The sequence below is a fragment of the Lissotriton vulgaris genome, chromosome 5, assembly GCF_964263255.1.
Source record: "Lissotriton vulgaris chromosome 5, aLisVul1.2, whole genome shotgun sequence".
NCBI classification, from domain to species: domain Eukaryota; kingdom Metazoa; phylum Chordata; class Amphibia; order Caudata; family Salamandridae; genus Lissotriton; species Lissotriton vulgaris.
This window is the reverse complement of record NC_141693.1, coordinates 687,454,270-687,479,576: the sequence shown is the minus strand read 5'-3', so window position 1 is coordinate 687,479,576 and position 25,307 is coordinate 687,454,270. Positions and strand designations below refer to the sequence as shown.

The 25,307-nt window shown below is 45.0% G+C and overlaps 1 protein-coding gene across 1 annotated transcript in view; it reads right to left on the bottom strand.

Annotated features, from left to right (window-relative positions):
* LOC147711399 (uncharacterized) overlaps positions 1 to 25,307 on the bottom strand; it is a 77,408-nt gene that overhangs the window by 8,422 nt on the left and 43,679 nt on the right. The window contains exons 2-3 of the mRNA XM_086919478.1: positions 7,906 to 8,556; positions 7,044 to 7,165 (exon numbers count right to left, since the gene is read on the bottom strand). Coding sequence (XP_086775604.1) covers positions 7,044 to 7,165; positions 7,906 to 8,556 — 773 coding nt within the window. The remainder of the gene's footprint in view (positions 1 to 7,043; positions 7,166 to 7,905; positions 8,557 to 25,307) is intronic.

Here is a 25,307-nt window from a genome sequence, read left to right as displayed (position 1 = left end):
GATTGCAGTTTTCCATCCTGAGGCGAATGGTCAGGTTGAACGCTTCAACCGTGTGGTCAAAGAAGCCATACAGCTTTCTATCAAAGGTAATCTAAACTGGAGGAATGCTTTGCAATCCATGTTATTGGCTTATAGAACTTCTCCCAATTCTGTGACTTTGGTCACACCTTTTGAGCTTTTGAGAGGGCGGAAGCCCAGCACCAAGCTAGTCCCTTGGTGGCTAAAAAAAATTTTAGCTGGTTTCGAAAATTGTTCTAAAGTTGATTTTGAAGCTGTCCTACACAGGGTTCAGTCATATAAGGAAAAGATGAAACGCGATATGGCCAAAAGAATTGGTTCCACGTCTAGTCGTTCTATCAAGGTGGGCGACCTTGTTCGCATTAAAAAGAAAGAGGGTGTGAGTAAAGGTTTTCCTGTTTGGTCAAATCCCAAGAAGGTTGTTGAAGTCTTTAGAAATGCAGTCAGACTTGATGGTGGTTCTGTCTGGAACTTGAGCAGGGTTTCTTTGTTCAATGGTCCTTTTCAATTGATGGAAGATTCGGACAGCAATGTTTTTTATGATGTTGGAAGAATGAGTGATAATGGCGAGTGCTCTCACATGACTGATAATGGGGAATGTCCTCAAGCTGTGTGTGATTCTGACAACACCAGAGCCGTTCGCTCACATCGCTTACCTGCCAGGTTTAATGATTTTGTGATGAATTGATCTTGTTTTTTTTTTTTTTTTTTTTTTTTTTTTTTTATCTTTTAAGGGGGGAAGGTGTGTTGGAAATGCATTCCTGTTGACTCGAGCTGTCACGAGCGTTCAGGCATGTCTGGATGCTCGTGACAAGCTCGTGTTCTCTACTTCTTGTTATGCTTTGAAACACCTAGAATGTGATGGTTGTAACACATCTGTTGGGCTGGCATTCCTTGCCTGATCTTTAAGACGTGAGCATCAAATAAACTCCGTCTCTAACTACAACTTTGTTTGCGTCCTTCCTTGACTTTCCTACAGCATTGGCACATGATGCTGGGTAGAAACGGCACTAGTGTTGCCTCCAAACCAACATTTATTATCCCTGAAGGCCCCCCAACTGGTCCTATTCGATCTGACTCCACCAGTCCCAGATTTTGTTGGAGAGCCAACAATCATGTGCTCCGACTAATGCACAATAATTATAGTGGGATGTTGTCTAGTCCTGTGGATAGCTTTTTTTTTTAAACAAAGAATAATAGTAATGCTTCTTTTTAAGACATGCTCTTTCACAGGATGATTATAGGAAATCATAGGTCTGTTCAATAAAGTGTTTGATTGGATTAGGGAAACAGGGAGCCACTGTCCTGTTATTAGGCTCACACTGTTGGTATTGAGAGATTCATCGTGGCCCAGGACTCCCTGAGCTCTGAACGGGCAAATAGAGTTGTTCTTTCAAATCCAGCTTTGGCCTCTGGATTATTAAATATAAGATTTATATTTTATTCATCTGTCTCCTCAACAATTTAAATCCCTTACGCTTCTTAGTTAGGCTGAGAACAGCCTGCCAACACTGAAGTTTTTCCAACTGTTACTGGGAATCCAAGATTTGTTGAGCGAGGGCCTGGGGCCCATTTCTGAATGACCCATTTAAATTTACAATAGACATCATTGCCCAATATTGTACTTACTGCAATCTCCCAGGATTTCCCTCCCATACATGTAAGTTAATCAATCAATTAATCAGGCAATCAATAGGTTGATTTGTATAGTGCAGCTTATCACCCGAGAGGGTATCCAGGCGCTTGCAGTGTCCGAGGGACTCAGTCGAATTGCCAGGTCTTGAGTTCCTTTTGAATTTCTGATAGGGATAGGGAAGTCCGGAGCAGCAGGGAGTGGACATTCCATGTCTCCACTGCAAGGCAGGAGACGGCACTCCCTTTGTTCATGCTTCTGTTGATGCGGGGCGTTTGTACGAGTGAGAGGGATGCATAGTGTAGATGTCTGACTGGTTGTTGGATGTTCAGGTGGTGGTTGACTTAGGCAGGTCCTTGGTTGCCCATCTGTAACACCTGGAGGTGAGTGATGGTTAAATGGATCCAGCTGCCCCACTGATATCCTTAGGGCAGACAAGATGATGCCCACTCATCCACTATCTTCTAAGCTCATAAATTGAAACTAGTTTATCAACTTTATATCTAATGTGACAATTTGAAAATACAGCAACAAATGTGAGGATCCATTCTGACATCCCTGCCTCTTAGATATTTGAGACAATGTTGAAACTAAAATGGATTATTCCTTCATAGAAACACTACATTGGCTAAAATGATAGATCTGGCGATGGCCACGATGAAAGAAGGCCCAGAGGAAATTTCATTTATGCCGGTGTAATCTTGTGTAGTTTCTAGAATTTCATTTTATGATTGTTAAGTGAAATGATTGAGATTACACCATTACACCACACTGCGTAATTGAGAATTTGTTCGGGTAAAAATCCTATTGTGTGAGAACAGGAGCAATTTACACCAACAAAAAGATAGTGTCTGTTGTTCATGTCACAGATAATCTTCATTATTTCTTTTAGCATGAACTGCATTCTCTGCCCAAAATAGACACAAGGTATTTTATGTAATAACGTGTAATTTTGCATAGTTTTTAAGTATTTCACAGAATTTCTACAATGGACATTACACAAATTTCACCAAGCCTGGTTGAACGAAACCATAACCCTCTGATCATCCCAAATAGTGCGTTGATTGATGCCACTTGATTCCACTTCTCAGACTGAGTAGGTAATTCAACAGCGAGGTAGATGGGGAATCATGTTGGATGAAGATCTAATGAGTTTTAATCTGCGTGGAAATATTAATATAATCAATCAATCAATCAATCAGGGGCTGGTAAAGCGCGCTACTCACTCGTGACGGTCTCAAGGCGAGGGGGGGGGCAGCTCCGCAATCAGTCAAAGAGCCAGGTCTTGTAGTCCTTTCTGAATGTGTGCAGGGTCGGGAAGCATCTGATGTTCACAGGGAGCTCGATCCAAGTCTTGACTGTGATGCGGGAGAAAGCTCTCCTGCCGGTTCTGTGTCTGCGGATGCCGGAGAACTCTGCCAGGACGATGTCGGTGGAGCAGAGGTTTCTATTGAGTACGTGGAAGGATATTCTCTCGTTGAGCAATTTGGGTCTGATGTTGTGTCGGGATTTGCAGGTGTGAGTGAGGAGTTTGAAGGTGATCCTCTTCTTGAAGGGGAGGCATTGGAGGCCTCGTAGGGGTTGGGTCATGCGCTCCTGCTGTGGTGTCCCGAGGACCAGTCTGGCTGCGGAGTTCTGGATGGTCAGGAGTCTACGCAGGAAGGTTTTGTTGATTCCGGCATAGAGGGCGTTGCCGTAGTCTATTCTGCTGGTGATGAGTGTGTGGGTGACGGTCCTTCTGCAATCAGAAGGGATCCATTTGAATGTCTTACGGAGGATGCGAAGGCAGTTGAAGCTGGTGGAGGAGACAGCGTTCATCTGGCGGTTCATGGAGAGGGAGGCACCAAGGATGATGCCGAGGTTGTGAGCGCGGTCTGTGGCAGTTGGTGAGATCCCGAGGGTGGAGGGCCACCAGGCAGAGGTGCAGGGACCTCGGATGAGGCCCTCGGTCTTTTCTGAGTTTAGCTTCAGGCAGCTGTCCTTCATCCAGACTACCATGTTCTTCATTCCTTCCTGGAAACAGAGTCTGGTGTCTTCTGGAGTCTTTGTGAGCGAGAGGATGAGCTGGATGTCGTCGGCATAGGATACAATGCTGAGCCCATGCTGTCTGACAATGGCAACGAGGGGGACCATGTAGATGTGGAAGAGCGTGGGGCTGATTGAAGATCTCTGGGGTACTCCACAGTTGATTTCTGTGGGTTTGGAGAGAAAAGGAGGGAGTCGGATCCTCTGGGTTCTGCCGGAGAGGAAGGATTGGATCCAGCCGAGGGCAGCTCCTTGTATTCCTGCGTTGTATAGTCTGGCTCCTAGAGTGCTATGTAAAATGGTGTCGAAGGTTGCAGAGAGGTCTAGAAGAATGAGGCTGCGGTCCCCTTCTCAAAGGCTCTGTAAATGGTTCAAAAGAGAGGATCATTCTTTTTTGAGAGGCTATTTGGGTCTCTTGTAGATCATATTTCATGCCATAATGATGAGAGGAGAAAGGGCATTGTTCATTCTTTGAGAAGATGTTGGGGTCTTTTGCAGATGATATTTCATAGCCTATTAGGGAAAGGGAGAGGACTGTTTTATCTGTGAAAGAGAGACTATTGGTGTCTCTATAGGATGATCTGTTATACCCTATTGAGAAATCGTAGAAAAGGGAGCTAAGTTCCATTACAGCCATGTCCTATATTCAAAGAGGGCGACAGAGATGTTAAAGATATAGTGCGGAGAGGTATCATCACTACTGTCTCAGGGAGCTATATTGACATCCATTGAAAGATAGCATTTGGATTAACATCCTTTCCCCTGCACACAAGCAGCTCAGTGGCATTCCATATTAAAGACTAGCAGCATTTATACCGTCCCAAAAGAGACCTACGGTCAGATCCATCCACAACAATCTAGAAAGAAGGCAACTTTGCCATCCTGAGAGAAACACGCTACCTGGTGAATTACCTATAGCTCTGAATCTGCTCTCTTTGAAAAAGGGTAAAATCTCACCACTATAAACATGCAGGATGCAATGTACTTCTAGTTCTTCAAAACCATTGTCTAGGCAGGCAATTTTAAATACACTGCTATGAATGTGAGCTGTGGGCACTTTTTATTAACAATAAATGTATTTACAATAACTAACTCCTTCCTAGAGGGCACAGTGGGGGTGTGGAGAGATGATCTCTTATAATTTATATTGTGTTAACAAAAAAACTACTACCAAGAGCATTGTGTAATAAACAAATAATATTTCTTAATAAGTAGTTGGCACTTGAGAAGTGATAAGAGTATAAATCTGCTGGACAAAGATTGCTAAGCTTGACCTTTCTACAGACTTTGATAGCTAATGTTATGGACGAGTATTACCCCCCAGAGCATCCAGTTAGCTCTTAGTACTACAATAGTCTCTAAAGCGTCCGGTGGAGATTGAATGATTCAGTACCCTGCAGCACACTCAGAGGGTGGAGTATTACAATAGTCTCTAAAAATGTGCATTGATGGTTGAGTACTGCAGCAGGATCCAAAGCAGCCTTTCTGGGTGATGGGTTTAAAATGTCCCTAAAACGGTCAGTGTGAATGCAGTATTACAGTATTCCATGAAGTGATTAATGATTGTGGAGTATTGCAGTAATGCCTAATGCGACTAGCATCCCTTGCTGCTTGTCAGTTTCCTCCTCCCCCATTAGCCTACTTACACTGGACTGCTGCACGGATGAGCCTGCCCGGTGCAGGTTAGCCCTGGTAGCAAACCTTGTCAGCCAGTATTTTTTAGCTTGGTTTACTTTTTAGGTAGGTGTCCAGCCCATTTCCAGCACATTTAGGTAGGTTCAGCCCTCCTGTGCCCACTTGGCGCAGTTTTTTTCTTCTTCCCGCCTCCTGCCATCTGCTTCCTTCTGCCTGCCACCCCAGCATCCCTCCCAGGACCTACTAAATGGATGCACCAGCACAGCAATACTGCCAACGCACCAAAGGCTCCCAAAAGGCCAGCCTGAATGCACACATCTGGACCACACTCTCCGCCAGGAACCCTGGCCCCCCGGGCACCCAAAAGTACTCTGTTGCAGATCTTTGATCCATGGATCTTGGACAGCAGAAGCAACTGCTGTCTCGAAACTCCTCACTCCACTGCAGGACCATTCACCTACCAAAGCTGTCTCTACAACTGCAACATAGGACCTCCCGCGCCATGCCCACTCTGCCAAACACGGCAATCCGAGAACCGCTCTGATGCCTCCTGATCAATGCCAGATCACTCGGCAAACTCGCCACCGAAGTCTGGGACACCATCACCACCCTTGCCCCTGGCTAGACCTTCATCACAGAGACCTGGCTCAACCCCTCTGATGCTCTGAAAAATCAACAAATGGCTCTCCATAAGCAAAATAAAAACAGTCACACAAACCCTGCTCACCAGCCAGCTGGACTACGGCAAGGCACTGTAAGCAGGAACCACCACCAAACTCATGAAAATACTCCAGACGATACAGATCTCAGCAGCCAGACTGATCCTCAACCTACCTAAACAGACCCACATCACCCAACACCTGAGGAACGTCCACTGGCTTCCTGTCAAGAAAAGATGGTAATTAAATGTACTAACAGATGCCTACAAAGACCACCATGGCTAAGTACCAGCATACATGAACCATGTCTGAACGAACCCCAAGATAAACATTAAATTCTCATATTATTGCAGAAACCTATACACCCATAGGTCGAGATAATTTGGGGGCCAGTTATTGGTTTCTGATTGATGACTCTAATCGATGGTACCTAAATGATCACTCCCAAATGCTACCAATCAGTACTTCCACTCTGTAGTTACCACTCAAAGACTATCATTAACAGATTCCGGATTCAGGATCCCATTTAGTGAAGTGCCTGCAATTACTCCCAGTGACATCTGGTTAGTGGCCAGTAATTGATCAAAACTATCCCACACCTAAAGATCCCAGCCAATGCTTCATCCTAAACGTCACTCAGTTAATAACTCCCAGTCAGTATCCTGTGTTGACCAACTCCCATCCCATGTCTCATTTTCTAGGAACTGTAATTCAGAGGCTTCCATTTTGATATTCCAATTTAGTGAGTTATATTCTGTGTCAGTCTCAGTGACTTTCATTCACTGACTCCCATTCAATGGCTAAAGTTCAATGATTTCAATTAAGCAATTTCCATTCTTTGCTTTCTATTTTATCTGTAACTCTCAATCATTGACTCTTCTTTAGTGGTTCCTGCTGAGTGATTCCCCTTCAGTGGTTTACAGTCAGTGACTAATATTAACTGGCTTTCGTTCAGTGATTCTTATTCAGTGACTTTCACACAGGAGGAGCTGCCCCATGTATTGAGTACCTCCTGCTTCCACCACCCTGCCATGGATCACTGCTGAGGACACAGCAGCCATGTTTGTTCTTACCAAGAAACAGAGGCCGAGCAGCGTGGCCGTGAGCGCGAGAGCCCCCAGGCTGACGAGGATGATCTGCCAGACATTCAGGTCTTCGACACCTACAAAGCTTCCTCCGCTGAGTGTGGTTGTACCTGTGGGAGATTTAAGACAAAGTGTTAGGGATGTTAGGTGTAACACTCAGTTATTGGCAGTCCATACACAACATCTATAAAACATTTCAACAGTGCTCTAGATGTTGATGAGGCTGATTGCAGACCACCTCTAAGGGCACCCTCAAGGAGGGCCCCCGGGTGCCAAGAAGCCCTTAGGTAGGCTTTAGGTGTCCAGGACTGAAGTCTGTGCTATACTGAGTCTGGCCAGTAGAGATCAGAGTACCTAAAGACAGTCACTGCTATTAAGACTTTGTGAAGACTACAGGAGCCAGGGTGGTAACACCGCTCACAGGTAAACTATAATTTTTAGCATTTGGTCTGTTATATAACTCTGCAGTCTTCATTGTTTTTAGCAATGTGGTATTGGCAACCCAGGATCTGTTGTAGCACCTCATGAGCAGGGCAGACTCAATGTCGCCAAACTCACCTGTCTGATCCCTGATTGCACAAAGGAAAAAAAGCTAGAGGCAAATTTATAAGATTCTCATGCAGCTCTGCAAAGCAAGGAACCTTGCTCTGGTGTGCTGCTCCAGAGGCAGGAATGCGCCACATTTAAAGAATGACTGAAAAGACCTTTATCCAGCTATAGAAATGAAACTGAGGATAGTTTGGTAAAGCCCTGCTAGGTTCCCTGTTGCTTAAGCTCTGCTGTTATGATGACCACCTAGCCAATGGTTAATGTGAAGCTTTGAAAAATGGAGGAATAAAAAATGACTTACCACCTAAACTTGTAGCTGTTGTGGCAAATGTTGTTTCTGATGTAGTTGCAGCTGTTGTGGCAACTGTTGTTTTTGCTGTAGAGGCAGCTTGTGTGGTTACTGTTGTTGCTGCTGTAGAGGCAGCTGTCGTTGCAACAGTTGTTGCTGCAGTAGAGGCAGCTATTGTGGCAACTGTTGTTGCTGCTGTAGAGGCAGCTGTTGTGGCAACTGTTGTTGCTGCTGTATTTACAGCTGTTGTTGCAACTGTTGTAGCTGCTGTAGTTGCAGCTGTTGTGGCGGCTGTTGTTTTTGCTGTTCTAGCAGCAGTTGTTGCTGCTTTTGTATCAGCCGTTGTTGCTGCTGTCGTGGCAGCTGTAGTGTCACCTGTTGTTGAGGCTGTTGTTGTATCTGTTGTTGATGCTGTTGTGGCTATTGTTGTTATTGCTGTTGTGGCAGATGTTGTGGTGGCTGTTGTTGCTGCTGTAGTGGCAGCTGTAGTATCACCTGTTGTTGGGGCTGTTGTTGTATCTGTTGTTGCTGCTGTTGTGGCTGCAGTTGTGGCTATTGTTGTTATTGCTGTTGTGGCTGTAGTGGTAGCTACTGTTGTTGGTTCTGTAGTGGCAGCTGTAGTGATGGCTGTTGTTGCTGCAGTTGTACCAGCTAATGTAGCTGCTGTAGTGACAGCAGTTGTTGCTGTTGTATCAGCCGTTGTTGCTGCTGTTGCAGCAGCCGTTGTTGCTGCTGTAGTGTCAGCTGTAGTGATGGCTGTTGTTGCTGCGGTTGTTACTGCTGTTGTGGCAGCTGTTGTTGGTGTTGCTAATGCACAAAAATAAGATAATTTTTGGAGGTTATTTCCATCAAGTATTAAAGTTAATTCCGTTTTTAAAGGAAAAACCACCAGCATGCATAAACACAGCCCGAGTGGCAACAGGCTGGACGTGAGCTGAAATGGGCAAAGCACCAAGCAGAACGAGGGGACATGATGATGTAAGATGGACAGCATACAAGTAAAATTATAATAGACAGCTAGCTGCAAGGTCTGAGGGGACAGCAGCCAGCCGAGAGAGCATAGGAAACAGGTAGGAGTTGCTCAGCAGCAGTAAGTAAAGATGACAGAGAGAGCACAACCTGCCTGCTGAAGCAGTGACATCTAAAGGGAACCCTAACGTCTTTAAATAACCCAGTTACCAGAAGGGAGCATAGTTGCTTAAAGGGACTGGAGCCAGCTGAAGGAAGCACAACCAGCAGAATGTCACTGAGGTAAAAGCAGTGAGCAGAGATGTCCAGATGGAACAGAGCCTGCTGCAAGGCACATAATCAGCAGGCAGAGCATCTAGCATCTGGGAGCATAGCCAGTATGATAGAGCAGACACAAATTTAGGCTCATGAATAGCAAGTTTGATGAAAGCCACGAACATGTTGTACAGCCAGGAAAAGAGAACACAACCACAGCAGAATATAGCATGAGAGGGTGTACAGCAGAAGGGAGTACAGCCAAGAAGCAAGAACAGAACCACAGCCATCTGACTAGAGCACAACAAATAGAGCACAATAGGTTAGGCAGCAGAAGGGAGCGCAGCCAAGGAGATTGAACTGAACCACATCCTTCTGACTGGGGCACAGAAGGCTAGAGAACAAGCAGCCAGAGGGGGTGGGCAGCAGAAGAGAGCATAGCCAACCAAGGTGACCACAGGTACCAGACTGGACCACTACCATCTGGCAGGAGCAAATCTAAGAGAAGGGAGCACCACCAGAAATATGACCCTTGCAGCAGGAGAGAGCATAGGTGTCAAGCTAGACAAGAGCCAACTAAAGGGAGCATTTCTCAGCAGCTAGCATTACACAGTCTATCAAGCAGAGGCAGCAGTAAGATGTCTGTACACTAAACTGACTTTCATAGAGAGATTCCTTTGCTCTGACTCAAGTGTCTATTTTAGGTCTAGTTTACTGAAGATAGGCTGCTCTGTCCAAGTATAAAGCTACGGGTAACACAGCCCCCCTACAATCACCACTAAGGGCTGGTGAGTCCAGTCCTGGACATTAGATATAGAGAGAGGGTGTCAGAAAGGTCTAGCTGCTGGTGTTTACATGGCTCCTTGTCACCAGGCAGTGCCCTGGTCATTAGTCGAAAAGGAGATGCTGAGATATATATGTCACTAGGGTCAAGCTGTTCCGGTGCTGGCCCTTAGACTGAGAGGGAGTCAATAGCTCCTGGCCACTGGTTGCAGGACATTTTATTATTCCTGATCCTTAACAGTAGGGTTATATAGCCGGAGGATTCTAGGATTTGCATAATCTTTACCTGGTTGCTAGAAATGGAGGGATTACAGGGCTCCAGGCTAGAGACAGGTGGGGCCCTTCATGTTCTTTAAAGAGATAGCGCAGTGCAGAGGTTGTGCCACTGGTGTCAGGTACATCCTTTACTGGTCAAAGAGAGAGGGGGGTACAGAGCTTGTGCCCCTAGGGACTGGTGTGTCCTTTACTGGTCAAAGAGAGAATGTGGTGCAGAGCTTGTGCCCCTAGGGACAGATGCGTCCTTTACTGGTCAAAGAGAGAGGGTGGTGCAGAGCCTGTGCCCCTAGGGACAGATGCGTCCTTTACTGGTCAAAGAAAGAGGGTGGTGCAGAGGTTGTGCCACTAGGGACAGGTGTGTCCTTTACTGGTCAAAGAGAGAGGGTGGTGCAGAGGTTGTGCCACTAGGGACAGGTGCGTCCTTTACTGGTGCAGAGGTCGTGCCACTAGGGACAGGTGCATCCTTTACTGGCCAAAGAGAGAGGGTGGTGTAGAGTTCGTGCCACAAGGGAAAATTGGTCCTTTCCTGGTCATTAAATACAGAGGGCAGTCCAGAGCTCAGGTTAGGAACAGGTGGTTCTTTTCCTGGTCTTTAAAGAAAGATGGCCATGCAAAGCACGTACCACTAGACACAGGCGAGTCAGTTCCTGGTCATTAAAGAGAGAGGGTGGTCTAGTGTTCTTCAACCTTGTTTTTCTTTCCCCCCAATATATTTATGCAGAAGTCGATCAACGCATGCCCCATCATGACACCGTGACAAGAATGCTTTGCTCTTCCGCCGGTCAATCTCCTGTCTGGAAGTCTGGTTTTATTGTCAGTTGCGTCGTATTGGCTTCCAGACAACCTGGTGACCATTTACTGCAAACTGACCTGTCCACGAGATGGCTTCCTCCAATTATTTTGGCCTACTCTCTTATAGGTAATTCGAAATCTGAGTAGTCTGCAAGACCTTTAATGGAAATCTTTTTATGTTTTAAGGCTTTTCCTTTTGAGAGAATTGAGTTAAAGTAATTTTACTATTCCCAACAGGTGTGCCTCACCACTGGCACATCTGCCTTATAATAATAAATTACGACCCAGATCCTGTCTGTAATCATTGCAACCCTTATCCAACATTTCTCTACAGGGTCATAAATGATTTTTACCCTATATCACCATTCTTGTATCTCATTTAGCCCTGATACATGTAAAAACAATAGACGATTGCTCATCTCCCAAAGCAGTGCCAATTTAGGGGCTTCTCTCACAGACAATAACTGGACCTTCCTTCTCTTGTCTTCCCATCACCTCTATCTTTAGAAATTCATTGACTCCCATATTCTTGAAAATAAAACAACATTCTAACTATACTCCCAAAGTAATATTGGCTATAGGTCTAACTAGACAACTTTCTGTGATATATCCCTAACCTCAAAACTCAACCCTCCTCCAAATCATGCCAAACCTAGTTGGGGACCTCCAATCCCTTTATCCAAGCACCACTCACGGTTTTCCACGCTCTGCCACTTACCCCAATGAATTTGATTCAAACCTGTTTTTGTATAATACTTTGTACAATATCCTGTTTTGTATAATAATTTGTGTAATACCCGCTATTACAGTCGTCCATAAACACTCCGCTATTGTTCCTGCCCACTCAAATCTGAGTTTACACGTCATTTACCCACTGCCCTCATTTTAGCGGTAGATCCCCTCTAATACTATGAGAGGGATTACTATAGAGAAACTCCTTCTGAGTTCAGTACTCTGGGGAAACTCAGTTCTAGTAGAAAACTTTACTCAAGAATCTACTGCATTTTTCCTTTAGAAATTCCTTGCTCTCCATTTCTAATTATGATCAGTAAGTTTTTTTCACTTTAAAATTATTTTTTTCAGCTCCAAAAATAGCTTATCTCATGCTTTATGCACTATCTCACAAATGAGACAATTATATAAGCTGATTAGCACAATTCCAGTGACACTAGTGTGACCACTGTTTATCTAATATATATGTGTTGATTATTGTTGTAACCCTGAGGAAGCCCCAAGTCTGTGTGCATTAGAAGGGCGAAACACATGTTGGCTGTGTAGTGCACCTTTTGCCTCACCTCCAGTGGAAGTCAAGAGGAGCATTTGTTCAGACTAAGTACCATTCTACTTTTCTACTGATGAGCGTTTATGTTACTTAAGCAGGGACAATGTATACATTCATGATAGCTTAAGGAGCATAACTTACATAATATACTATATATAACTGGACTAGCTGTTTACTTTGCCTGTTGCTTTGCACCAATGAGAGGACTAATATATAGAAGACATTATGCTAGTTTTTAATTAGTGTCAGCAGCATTCCTTCATTCCTTTGATCAAGTCATTTCTGGGCTTGAGGGCACAACCCAGGCACAAGTGGGTGCAGCAAAGACCACAGAATACTAAACATAACGAATGGGCTTCTACTAGGCAGACTTGGAGTAGAGACATCTTCTCTTTTCCATTAAAGGGGGAGGGGCTGCAGGTCACCAGACTTAGGCTAACTCCATCTTGGTGTTAAAGGTAAGGGGCACAGACCTGCATTCAATGTTGTGTCTTTCTTTAGATGGTGCAACCTCGGATGGATGATTCTTAAACACAATAAATATTTACTGGCATTTGGATTAGGATAAAGTGTGTTTGGAGGGTGCTGATTGGTCTAGTGGAGAACATAAATATGACAGCAAGGGGGTGGGTGATGGAGAAGCAGGAAGGTAAAAGGGTCCAAAAGCTGAGCCCTGAGAAATGTGATGCCTGATTTGTTTCAAGGCGATAGAAATGGAGGGAAGGTGTTCAATAAACCAGCGCCTAGGAGTGTTTGTAAAGACTTCAAGAAATGTGTCTAAACGAAGTAGAAATGTAAAGAAATAAAAGGCATAAGAGGCTTAACTTACTGGCAGCTGCAGTTGTGGTATCTGGTGAGGTTTGTCCAACTGTGGAGACAAAAGTTATTATTAAAACATTCAGGGGAGCTGGAAAAATTTTCCTGGTGGGGGTTGCCATCAGTGTTACATCACTGAAGTACTAGGGATAATGGCAAACCCCAGCATATCGGAAAGAACAATGATAGATAAATGAGCCACGCCTACTCAGCAGCAAAGTGGTAATGGTGTGGTATGTAGATGGCAGTGCATTGTGGGGGCGGGCTCTGGGGGGACACTGACTGAAAATATATTATTACACATTCACCTGTTGTTGGGGCTGTTGTTGTATCTGTTGTTGCTGCTGTTGTGGCTGCAGTTGTGGCTATTGTTGTTATTGCTGTTGTGACTGCAGTGGTAGCTACTGTTGTTGGTTCTGTAGTGGTAGCTGTAGTCATGGCTGTTGTTGCTGCAGTTGTACCAGCCACTGTAGCTGCTGTAATGGCAGCAGTTTTTGCTGTTGTATCAGCCATTGTTGCTGCTGTTGTAGCAGCCTTTGTTGCTGCTGTAGTTCCAGCTGTAGTTTCACCTGTTGTTGGGGTTGTTGTTGTATCTGTTGCTGCTCCTGTTGAGGCTGCAGTTGTGGCTATAGTTGTTATTGCTGTTGTGGCTGCAGTGGTAGCTACTGTTGTTGGTTCTGTAGTGGCAGCTGTAGTGATGGCTGTTGTTGCTGCAGTTGTACCAGCTGTTGTAGCTACTGTAGTGACAGCAGTTGTTGCTGTTGTATCAGCTGTTGTTGCTGATGTTGTACCAGTGGTTGTTGCTGCTGTAGTGTCAGCTGTAGTGGTGGCTGTTGTTGCTGCGGTTGTTACTGTTGTTGTGGCAGCTGGTGTTGGTGTTGCTAATGCACAAAAATAAGACAATTTTTGGAGGTTATTCCCATCAAGTATTAAAGTTAAATCCGTTTTTAAAGGAAAAACCACCAGCATGCATAAACACAGCCCGGGTGGCCACAGGCTGGATGTGAGCTGAAATGGGCAAAGCACCAAGCAGAACGAGGGGACATGATGATGTAAGATGGACAGCATACAAGTAACATTATAAGAGGCAGCTAGCTGCATGGTCTGACGGGACAGCAGCCAGCGGAGAGAGCATAGGCAGCAGGTAGGAGCTGATCAGCAGCAGTAAGTAAAGATGACAGAGGGAGCACAACCTGCCTGCTGAAGGAGTGACATCTAAAGGGAACCCTAACGTCTTTAAATAACCCAGTTACCAGAAGGGAGCATAGTTGCTTAAAGGGACTGGAGCCAGCTGAAGGAAGCACAACCCGAAGAATGTCACTGAGGTAACAGCAGTGAGCAGAGATGTCCAGATGGAACAGAGCCTGTTGCAAGGCACAGAATCAGCAGGCAGAGCATCTAGCATCTGGGAGCATAGTCAGTATGATGGAGCAGACACAAATTTATGCTCATGAATAGCAAGTTTGATCAAAGCCACTAACATGTTGTACAGCCGGGAAAAGAGAGCACAACCACAGCAGAATATAGCATGAGAGGGTGTACAGCAGCAAGGAGCACAGCCAAGAAACAAGAACAGAACCACAGCCATCTGACTAGAGCACAACAAATAGAGCACAATAGTTTAGGCAGCAGAAGGGAGCGCAGCCAAGGAGATAGAACTGAACCACAGCCTTCTGACCGGGGCACAGAAGGCTAGATAACAAGCAGCCAGAGGGGGTGGGCAGCAGAAGAGAGCATAGCCAACCAAGGTGACCACAGGTACCAGACTGGATCACTACCATCTGGCAGGAGCAAATCTAAGAGAAGAGAGCACAACCAGCAATATGACCCTTGCAGCAGGAGAGAGCATAGGTGTCAAGCTAGACGAGAGCCAACTAAAGGGAGCATTTCTCAGCATCTACCATTATACAGTATAACAAGCAGAGACAACAGTAAGATGTCTGTACACTAAACTGACTTGCATAGAGAGATACCTTTGCACTGACTTAAGTGTCTATTTTAGGTCTAATTTGCTGAAGATAGGCTGCTCTGTCCAAGCATAAAGCTACGGGTGACACAGCCCCCCCTACAATCAACACTAAGGGCTGGTGAGTCCAGTCCTGGGCATTAGTTATAGAGAGAGGGTGTCAGAAAGGTCTAGCTTCTGGTGTTTACATGGCTCCTTGTCACCAGGCAGTGCCCTGGTCATTAGTCGATAAGGAGATGCTGAGATATATGTCACTAGGGTCAAGCTGGTCCAGTGCTGGCCGTTAGACTGAGAGGGAGTCAATAGCTTCTGGCCACTGGTTGCAGGAGATTGTATTATTCCTTATCCTTAAAAGTAGGGTTATATAGCCCCAGGTTTGTAGGATTTGCATGGTCTTTACCTGGTTGCTAGAAATGGAGGGATTACAGGGCTCCAGGCTAGAGACAGGTGGGACCCTTCCTGTCCTTCAAAGAGATAGCGCAGTGCAGAGGTTGTGCCGCTGGTGTCAGGTACATCCTTTACTGGTCAAAGAGAGAGGGGGATACAGAGCTCGTGCCCCCAGGGACTGGTGTGTCCTTTACTGGTCAAAGAGAGAGGGTGGTGCAGAGCTTGTGCCCCTAGGGACAGATGCGTTCTTTACTGGTCAAAGAGAGAGGGTGGTGCAGAGGTCGTGCCTCTAGGGACAGGTGTGTCCTTTACGGGTCAAAGAGAGAGGGTGGTGCAGAGGTCATGCCAATAAGGACAGGTGCGTCCTTTACTGGTCAAAGAGAGAGGGTGGTGCAGAAGTCGTGCCACTAGGGATAGGTGTGTCCTTTTATCGTCAAAGAGAGAGGGTGGTGGAGAGCTCATGTCACAAGGAACAGGCGGGTCTGTTTCTTGTCATTAAAGGGAGAGGGTGGTGCAGAGTTCGTGCCACAAGGGAAAGTCGGTACTTTCCTGGTCATTAAATACAGAGGGCAGTCCAGAGATCAGGTTAGGAACAGGTGGGTCTTTTCCTGGTCTTTAAAGAAAGATGGACATGCAAAGCACGTACCACTAGACACAGGCGAGTCAGTTCCTGGTCATTAAAGCAAAGAGGGTGGTCTAGTGTTCTTCAACCCTGTTTTTCTTTCTCCCCCCAATATATTTATGCAGGAGTCGATTAGCGCATGCCCCATCATGTCATCGGGACAAGAATGCTTTGCGCTTCCGCCGGTCAATCTCCTGTCTGGAAGTCTGGTTTTATTGTCACTTTCGTCGTATTGACTTCCAGACCACCTGGTGACCATTTACTGCAAACTGACCTGTCCACGAGATGGCTTCCTCTGATTATTTTGGCCTACTCTCTTATAGGTAATTCAAAATCTGAGTAGTCTGCAAGGCCTTTAATGGAATTCTTTTTATGTTTTAAGGCTTTTCTTTTTGAGAGAATTGAGGTAAAGTAATTTTACTATTCTCAACAGGTGTGCCTCACCACTGGCACATCTGCCTCATAATAATAAATTAGGACCCAGATCCTGTCTGTAATCATTGCAAACCTTATCCAACATTTCACTACAGGGTCACAAATGATTTTTACCCTATATCCCCATTCTTGTATCACATTTAGCCCTGATACAGGTAAAAACAATAGAAAATTGCTTATCTCCCAAAGCAGTGCCAATTTAGGGGTTAAGAAATGGCTGGAGGACAGAATAAGAACTTGAAAAGTATTGTATTGTTATATTGTTATATTTATTGATAGATCTTCATTTTTTTTTTTTTATCCCCACGACAAATAATGGTTTTTTTGGATGCTTTATTCGAGTGATCATGTAATTGTATCAGATGTTATCATACCTTGCTTGTGGTTAATTATGTACTTTTTCATTGCACCATGAACTCCAATAAAAAATTTTTTAAAAAAAGATCCTGTCTGTAATCATTGCAACCCTTATCGAACATTTCTCTACAGGGTCACAAATAATTTTTACCCTATATCACCATTCTTGTATTTCATTTAGCCCTGATACAGCTAAAAACAATAGACGATTGCTTATCTCCCAAAGCAGTGCCAATTTAGGGGCTTCTCTCACAGACAATTCTTGGACCTTCCGTCTCTTGTCTTACCATCACCTCTATCTTTAGAAGTTTCATTGTCTCCCATATTCTTGAAAATAAAACAACATTCTAACTATACCCCCTAAGTAATATTTGATATAGGTCTAACTAGACAACTTTCTGTGATATATCCCTAACCCCAAAACGCAACCCTCCTCCAAATCTTGCCAAACCAAGTTAGGGACCTCCAACCCCTTTATCCAAGCACCACTCACGGTTTTCCACGCTCTGCCACTTACCCCAATGAATGTGATTCAAACCTGTTTTTGTATAATACTTTGTACAATATCCTGTTTTGTATAATAATTTGTGTAATACCCGCAATTACAGGCGTCCATAAACACTCCACTATTGTTACAGCCCACTCAAATCTGAGTTTATACTTCATTTACACACTGCCCTCATTTTAGCAGTAGATCCCCTCCAGTACTATGAGAGGGATTACTATAGAGAAACTCCTTCTGGGTTCAGTACTCTGGGGGAACTCAGTTCTAGTAGAAAACTTTACTCAAGAATCTACTGCATTTTTCCTTTAGAAATTCCTTGCTCTCCATTTCTAATTATCATCAGTACGTTTTTTTTACTTTAAAATAAAAAATATTTAGCTCCAAACATAGCTTATCTCCTGCTTTATGCACTATCTCATAAATGAGACAATTATATAAGTTGATTAGTACAATTCCAGTGGCACTAATGTGACCACTGTTTATCTTATATATGTGTTGATTATTGCTGTAACCCTGAGGAAGCCCCAAGTCTGTGTGCATTAGAAGGGCGAAACATGTGTTGGCTGTGTAGTGCACCTTTTGCCTCTCCTCCAGTGGAAGTCAAGGGGGAGCATGTGTTCCGACTAAGTGCAATTCTACTTTTCTACCGATGAGCGTTTATGTTACTTAAGCAGGGACAATGTACACATTCATGATAGCTTAAGGAGCATAACTTACATAATATACAATATATAACTGGACTAGCTGTTTACTTTGCCTCTTGCTTTGCACCAATGAGAGGAACAACATATAGAAGACATTATGCTAGTTTTTAATTAGTGTCAGCAGCATCCCTTCATTCCTTTTGATCTAGTCATTTCTGGGATTCAGGGCACAACCCAGGCACAAGTGGGTGCAGCAAAGACCACAAAATACTAAACATAAAGAATGGGCTACTACTAGGCAGACTTGGAGTAGAGACATCTTCTCTTTTCCATTAAAGGGGGGAGGGGCTGCAGGTCACCAGACTTAGGCTAACTCCATCTTGGTGTTAAAGGTCAGAGGCACAGACTTGCATTCAATGGTGTGTCTTTCTTTAGATGGTGCAACTTTGGATGGATGATTCTTAAACATAATAAAAATTTAGTGGCATTTGGATTAGGATAAAGTGTGTTTGGAGGGTGCTGATTGGTCTAGTGGAGTACATAAATATGACAGCAAGGGGGTGGGTGATGGAGAAGCAGGAAGGTAAAAGGGTCTAAAAGCTGAGCCCTGAGAAAGGAGATGCCTTATTTTGTTTCAAGGCGCTAGAGATGGAGGGAAGGTGTTCAATGAACCAGCACCTAGGTGTCTTTGTACAGACTTCATGAAATATGTCTAAAAGAAGTAGAAATGTAAAGAAATGAAAGGCATAAGAGGTTTAACTTACTGGCAGCTGCAGTTGTGGTATCTGGTGAGGTTTGTCCAACTGTGGAAGCAAAAAGTTATGATTAGAACATTCAGGGGAGGTGGAACAATTGTTAATGTTAATGTTAATGGGTGACTTATATAGCGCACGGCTACTCCAAGGAGTGTCCCGGCGCTTTCTGACCCATTACTGGAAAAAGGAGAAGGACAACAAAAACATAGCAGAATTACTGATTAAAGAGCCAGGTTTTCAAGGCCTTTCTGAAGGCAAACAGATTGGGAGTGTGGCGGAGATCAGCGGGAAGGGAGTTCCATAATTTGGGGGCGAGAAATTTAAAGGAACGTCCACCTATTCTGACTTTCTTAATGGGAGGTGGGGGGGTTGCCATCAGTGTTACATCACTGAAGTACTAGGGATAATGGCAAACCCCAGCATATCAGAAAGAACAATGTTAGATAAATGAGCCACGCCTACTCAGCAGCAAAGTGGTAATGGCGTGGTATGTTGCTGGCAGTGCATTGTGGGGGCGGGCTGTGGGGGGACACTGACTGAAAATATATTATTAATGCATTCACCTGTTGTTGGGGCTGTTGTTGTATCTATTGTTGCTGCTGTTGTGGCTGCAATTCTGGCTATTGTTGTTATTGCTGGTGTGGCTGCAGTGGTAGCTACTGTTGTTGGTTCTGTAGTGGCAGCTGTAGTGATGGCTGTTGTTACTGCAGTTGTTGCAGCCATTGTAGCTGTTGTAATGGCAGCAGTTTTTGCTGTTGTAGCAGCCATTGTTGCTGCTGTTGTAGCAGCCGTTGTTTCTGCTGTAGTGGCAGCTGTAGTTTCACCTGTTGTTGGGGCTGTTGTTGTATCTGTTGTTGCTGCTGTTGAGGCTGCAGTTGTGGCTATTGTTGTTATTGCTGTTGTGGCTGCAGTGGTAGGTACTGTTGTTGGTTCTGTAGTGGCAGCTGTAGTGATGGCTGTTGTTGCTGCAGTTGTACCAGCTGTTGTAGCTGCTGTAGTGACAGCAGTTGTTGCTGTTGTATCAGCCATTGTTGCTGCTGTTGTACCAGCGATTGTTACTGCTGTAGTGTCAGCTGTAGTGGTGGCTGTTGTTGCTGCGGTTGTTACTGCTGTTGTGGCAGCTGGTGTTGGTGTTGCTAATGCACAATAATAAGACAATTTTTGGAGGTTATTTCCATCAAGTATTACAGTTAATTCCGTTTTTAAAGGAAAAACCACCAGCATACAAAAACACAGCCAGAGTGGCAACAGGCTGGATGTGAGCTATAATGGGCAAAGCACCAAGCAGAACGAGGGGACATGATGACGTAAGATGGACAGCATACAAATAAAATTATAAGAGACAGATAGCTGCATGGTCTGAGGGGACAGCAGCCAGCCGAGAGAGCATAGGCAGCAGGTAGGAGCTGCTCAGCAGCAGTAAGTAAAGATGACAGAGGGAGCACAACCTGCCTGCTGAAGCAGTGACATCTAAAGGGAACCCTAACGTCTTTAAATAATCCAGTTACCAGAAGGAAGCATAGTTGCTTAAAGGGACTGGAGCCAGCTGAAGGAAGCGCAACCAGCGGAATCTCACTGAGGTAACAGCAGTGAGCAGAGATGTCCAGATGGAACAGAGCCTGCTGCAAGGCACAGAATCAGCAGGCAGAGCATCTAGCATCTGGGAGCATAGCCAGTATGATGGAGCAGACACACATTTAGGCTCATGAATAGCAAGTTTGATCAAAGCCTCTAACATGTTGTACAGCCAGGAAAAGAGATCACAACCACAGCAGAATATAGCATGAGAAGGTGTACAGCAGCAGGGAGAACAGCCAAGAAACAAGAACAGAACCACAGCCATCTGACTGTTTTCAACGCTCTGCCACTTACCCCAATGAATTTGATTCATACCTGTTTTTGTATAATACTTTGTACAATATCCTGTTTTGTATAATAATTCGTGCAATACTCGCAATTACAGTCGTCCATAAACACTCCGCTATTGTTACTGCCCACTCAAATCTGAGTTTATACTTCATTTACGCACTGCCCTCATTTTAGCCGCATTTTAGCAGTAGATCCCCTCCAGTCCTATGAGAGGGATTAATATAGAGAAACTCCTTCTGAGTTCAGTACTCTGGGGGAACTCAGTTCTAGTAGAAAACTTTACTCAAGAATCTACTGCATTATTCCTTTAGAAATTCCTTGATCTCCATTTCTAATTATGATCAGTAAGTTTTTTTCACTTTAAAATTATGTTTTTCAGCTCCAAAAATAGCTTATCTCATGCTTTATGCACTATCTCATAAATGAGACAATTATATAAGTTGATTAGCACAATTCCAGTGACATTATTGTGACCACTGTTTACCTTATATATGTGTTGATTATTGCTGTAACCCTGAGGAAGCCCCAAGTCTGTGTGCATTAGAAGGGCGAAACACGTGTTGGCTGTGTAGTGCACCTTTTGCCTCACCTCCAGTGGAAGACAAGAGGAACATTTGTTCAGACTAAGTACCATTCTACATTTCTACCGATGAGCGTTTATGTTACTTAAGCAGGGACAAGGTATACATTCATGATAGCTTAAGGTGCACAACTTACATAATATACAATATATAACTGGACTAGCTGTTTACTTTGCCTGTTGCTTTGCACCAATGAGAGGAACAATATATAAAAGACAGTATGCTAGTTTTTAATTAGTGTCAGCAGCATCCCTTCATTCCTTTGATCTAGTCATTTCTGGGCTTGAGGGCACAACCGAGGCACAAGTGGGTGCAGCAAAGACCACAGAATACTAAACATAAAGAATGGGCTACTACTAGGCAGACTTGGAGTAGAGACATCTTCTCCTTTCCATTACAGGAGGGAGGGGCTGCAGGTCACCAGACTTAGGCTAACTTCATCTTGGTGTTAAAGGTCAGGGGCACAGACCTGCATTCAATGGTGTGTCTTTCTTTAGATGGTGCAACCTCGGATGGATGATTCTTAAACATAATAAATATTTAGTGGCATTTGGATTAGGATAAAGTGTGTTTCGAGGGTGCTGATTGGTAGAGTGGAGTACATAAATATGACAGCAAGGGGGTGGGTGATGGAGAAGCAGGAAGGTAAAAGGGTCTAACAGCTGAGCCCTGAGAAACAAGATGCCTGATTTGTTTCAAGGCGCTAGAAATGGAGGGAAGGTGTTCAATGAACCAGCGCCGAGGTGTGTTTGTAAAGACTTCAAGAAATGTGTCTAAAAGAAGTAGAAATGTAAAGAAATGAAAGGCATAAGAGGCTTAACTTACTGGCAGCTGCAGTTGTGGTATCTGATGAGGTTTGTCCAACTGTGGAGACAAAAAGTTATGATTAGAACATTCAGGGGAGCTGGAACAATTTTCCTGGTGGGGGTTGCCATCAGTGTTACATCACTGAAGTACTAGGGATAATGGCAAACCCCAGCATATCAGAAAGAACAATGATAGATAAATCAGCCACGCCTACTCAGCAGCAAAGTGGTAATGGTGTGGTATGTAGATGGCAGTGCATTGTGAGGGCGGGCTGTGGGGGGACACTGACTGGAAATATATTATTAACGCATTCACCTGTTGTTGGGGCTGTTGTTGTATCTGTTGTTGCTGCTGTTCTGGCTGCAGTTGTGGCTATTGTTGTTATTGCTGTTGTGGCTGCAGTGGTAGCTACTGTTGTTGGTTCTGTAGTGGCAGGTATAGTGATGGCTGTTGTTGCTGCAGTTGTACCAGCTGTTGTAGCTGCTGTAGTGACAGCAGTTGTTGCTGTTGTATCCGCCGTTGTTGCTGCTGTTGTAGCAGCCGTTGTTGCTGCTGTTGTACCAGCCGTTGTTGCTGCTGTAATGGCAGCTGTAGTTTTACCTGTTGTTGGGGCTGTTGTTGTATCTGTTGTTGCTGCTGTTGTGGCTGCAGTTGTGGCTATTGTTGTTATTGCTGTTGTGGCTGCAGTGGTAGCTACTGTTGTTGGTTCTGTAGTGGCAGCTGTAGTGATGGCTGTTGTTGCTGCAGTTGTACCAGCTGTTGTAGCTGCTGTAGTGACAGCAGTTGTTGCTGTTGTATCAGCCGTTGTTGCTGCTGTTGTACCAGCGGTTGTTGCTGCTGTAGTGTCAGCTGTAGTGCTGGCTGTTGTTGCTGCGGTTTTTACTGCTGTTGTGGCAGCTGGTGTTGGTGTTGCTAATGCACAAAAATAAGACATTTTTGGAGGTTATTTCCATCAAGTATTAAAGTTAATTCCGTTTTTAAAGGAAAAACCACCAGCATGCATAAACACAGCCCGAGTGGCAACAGGCTGGATGTGAGCTGGAATGGGCAAAGCACCAAGCAGAACGAGGGGACATGATGATGTAAGATGGACAGCATACAAGTAAAATTACAAGAGACAGCTAGCTGCATGGTCTGAGGGGACAGCAGCCAGCCGAGAGAGCATAGGCAGCATGTAGGAGCTGCTCAGCAGCAGTAAGTAAAGATTAACAGAGGGAGCACAACCTGCCTGCTGATGCAGTGACATCTAAAGGGAACCCTAACGTCTTTAAATAACCCAGTTACCAGAAGGGAGCATAGTTGCTTAAAGGGACTGGAGCCAGCTGAAGGAAGCACAACCAGCAGAATGTCACTGAGGTAACAGCAGTGAGCAAAGATGTCCAGATGGAACAGAGCCTGCTGCAAGGCACAGAATCAGCAGGCAGAGCATCTAGCATCTGGGAGCATAGCCAGTATGATGGAGCAGACACAAACTTAGGCCCATGAATAGCAAGTTTGATGAAAGCCACTAACATGTTGTACAGCCAGGAAAAGAGAGCACAACCACAGCAGAATATAGCAGAAGAGGGTGTACAGCAGCAGGGAGCACAGCCAAGAAACAAGCACAGAACCACAGCCATCTGACTAGAGCACAACAAATAGAGCACAATAGGTTAGGCAGCAGAAGGGAGCGCAGCCAAGGAGATAGAACTGAACCACAGCCTTCTGTCTGGGGCACAGAAGGATTGAGAACAAGCAGCCAGAGGGGGTGGGCAACAGAAGAGAGCATAGCCAACCAAGGTGACCACAGGTACCAGACTGAACCACTACCATCTGGCAGCAGCAAATCTAAGAGAAGGGAGCACCACCAGCAATATGACCCTTGCAGCAGGAGAGAGCATAGGTGTCAAGCTAGACAAGAGACAACTAATGGGAGCATTTCGCAGCAACTAGCATTACAGAGTATATCAAGCAGAGACAGCTGTAAGATGTCTGTACACTAAACTGACTTGCATAGAGAGATACCTTTGCACTGACTCAAGTGTCTATTTTAGGTCTAATTTGCTGAAGATAGGCTGCTCTGTCCAAGTATAAAGCTACGGGTGACACAGCCCCCCTACAATCACCACTAAGGTCTGGTGAGTCCAGTCCTGGACATTAGATATAGAGAGAGGGTGTCAGAAAGGTCTAGCTTCTGGTGTTTACATGGCTCCTTGTCACCAGGCAGTGCCCTGGTCATTAGTAGATAAGGAGATGCTGAGATATATATGTCTCTAGGGTCAAGCTGGTCCAGTGCTGGCCCTTAGACTGAGAGGGAGTCAATAGCTCCTGGCCACTGGTTGCAGGAGATTGTATTATTCCTGATCCCTAAAACTAGGGTTATATAGCCCCAGGTTTCTGGGATTCACATGGTCTTTACCTCGTTGCTAGAAATGGAGGGATTACAGGGCTCCAGGCTAGAGACTTGTGGGCCACTTCTTGTCTTTTAAAGAGATAGCTCAGTGCAGAGGTTGTGCCGCTGGTGTCAGGTACATCCTTTACTGGTCAAAGAGAGAGGGGGGGTACAGAGCTCGTGCCCCTAGGGACTGGTGTGTCCTTTACTGGTCAAAGAGAGAGGGTGGTGCAGAGCTTGAGCCCCTAGGGACAGATGCGTCCTTTACTGGTCAAAGAGAGAGGGTGGTGCAGAGGTTGTGCCACTAGGGACAGGTGTGTCCTTTACTGGTCAAAGAGAGAGGGTGGTGCAGAGGTCGTGCCCCTAAGGACAGGTGCGTCCTGTACTGGTCAAAGAGAGAAGGTGGTGCAGAGGTCGTGCCACTAGGGACAGGTGTGTCCTTTTATGGTCAAAGAGAGAGGGTGGTGGAGAGCTTATGTCACTAGGAACAGGCGGGTCTGTTTCTTGTCATTAAAGGGAGAGGGTGGTGTAGAGTTTGTGCCACAAGGGAAAGTGGGTCCTTTCCTGGTCATTAAATACAGAGGGCAGTCCAGAGCTCAGGTTAGGAACAGGTGGGTCTTTTCCTGGTCTTTAAAGAAAGATGGCCGTGCAAAGCACGTACCACTAGACACAGGCGTGCCAGTTCCTGGTCATTAAAGAGAGAGGGTAGTCTAGTGTTCTTCAATCCTGTTTTTCTTTCTCCCCCCAATATATTTATGCAGAAGTCGATTAACGCATGCCCCATCATGTCACCGTGATAAGAATGCTTTGCTCTTCCGCCGGTCAATCTCCTGTCTGGAAGTCTGGTTTTATTGTCAGTTTCGTTGTTTTGGCTTCCAGACCACCTGGTGACCATTTACTGCAAACTGACCTCTCCACGAGATGGCTTCCTCTGATTATTTT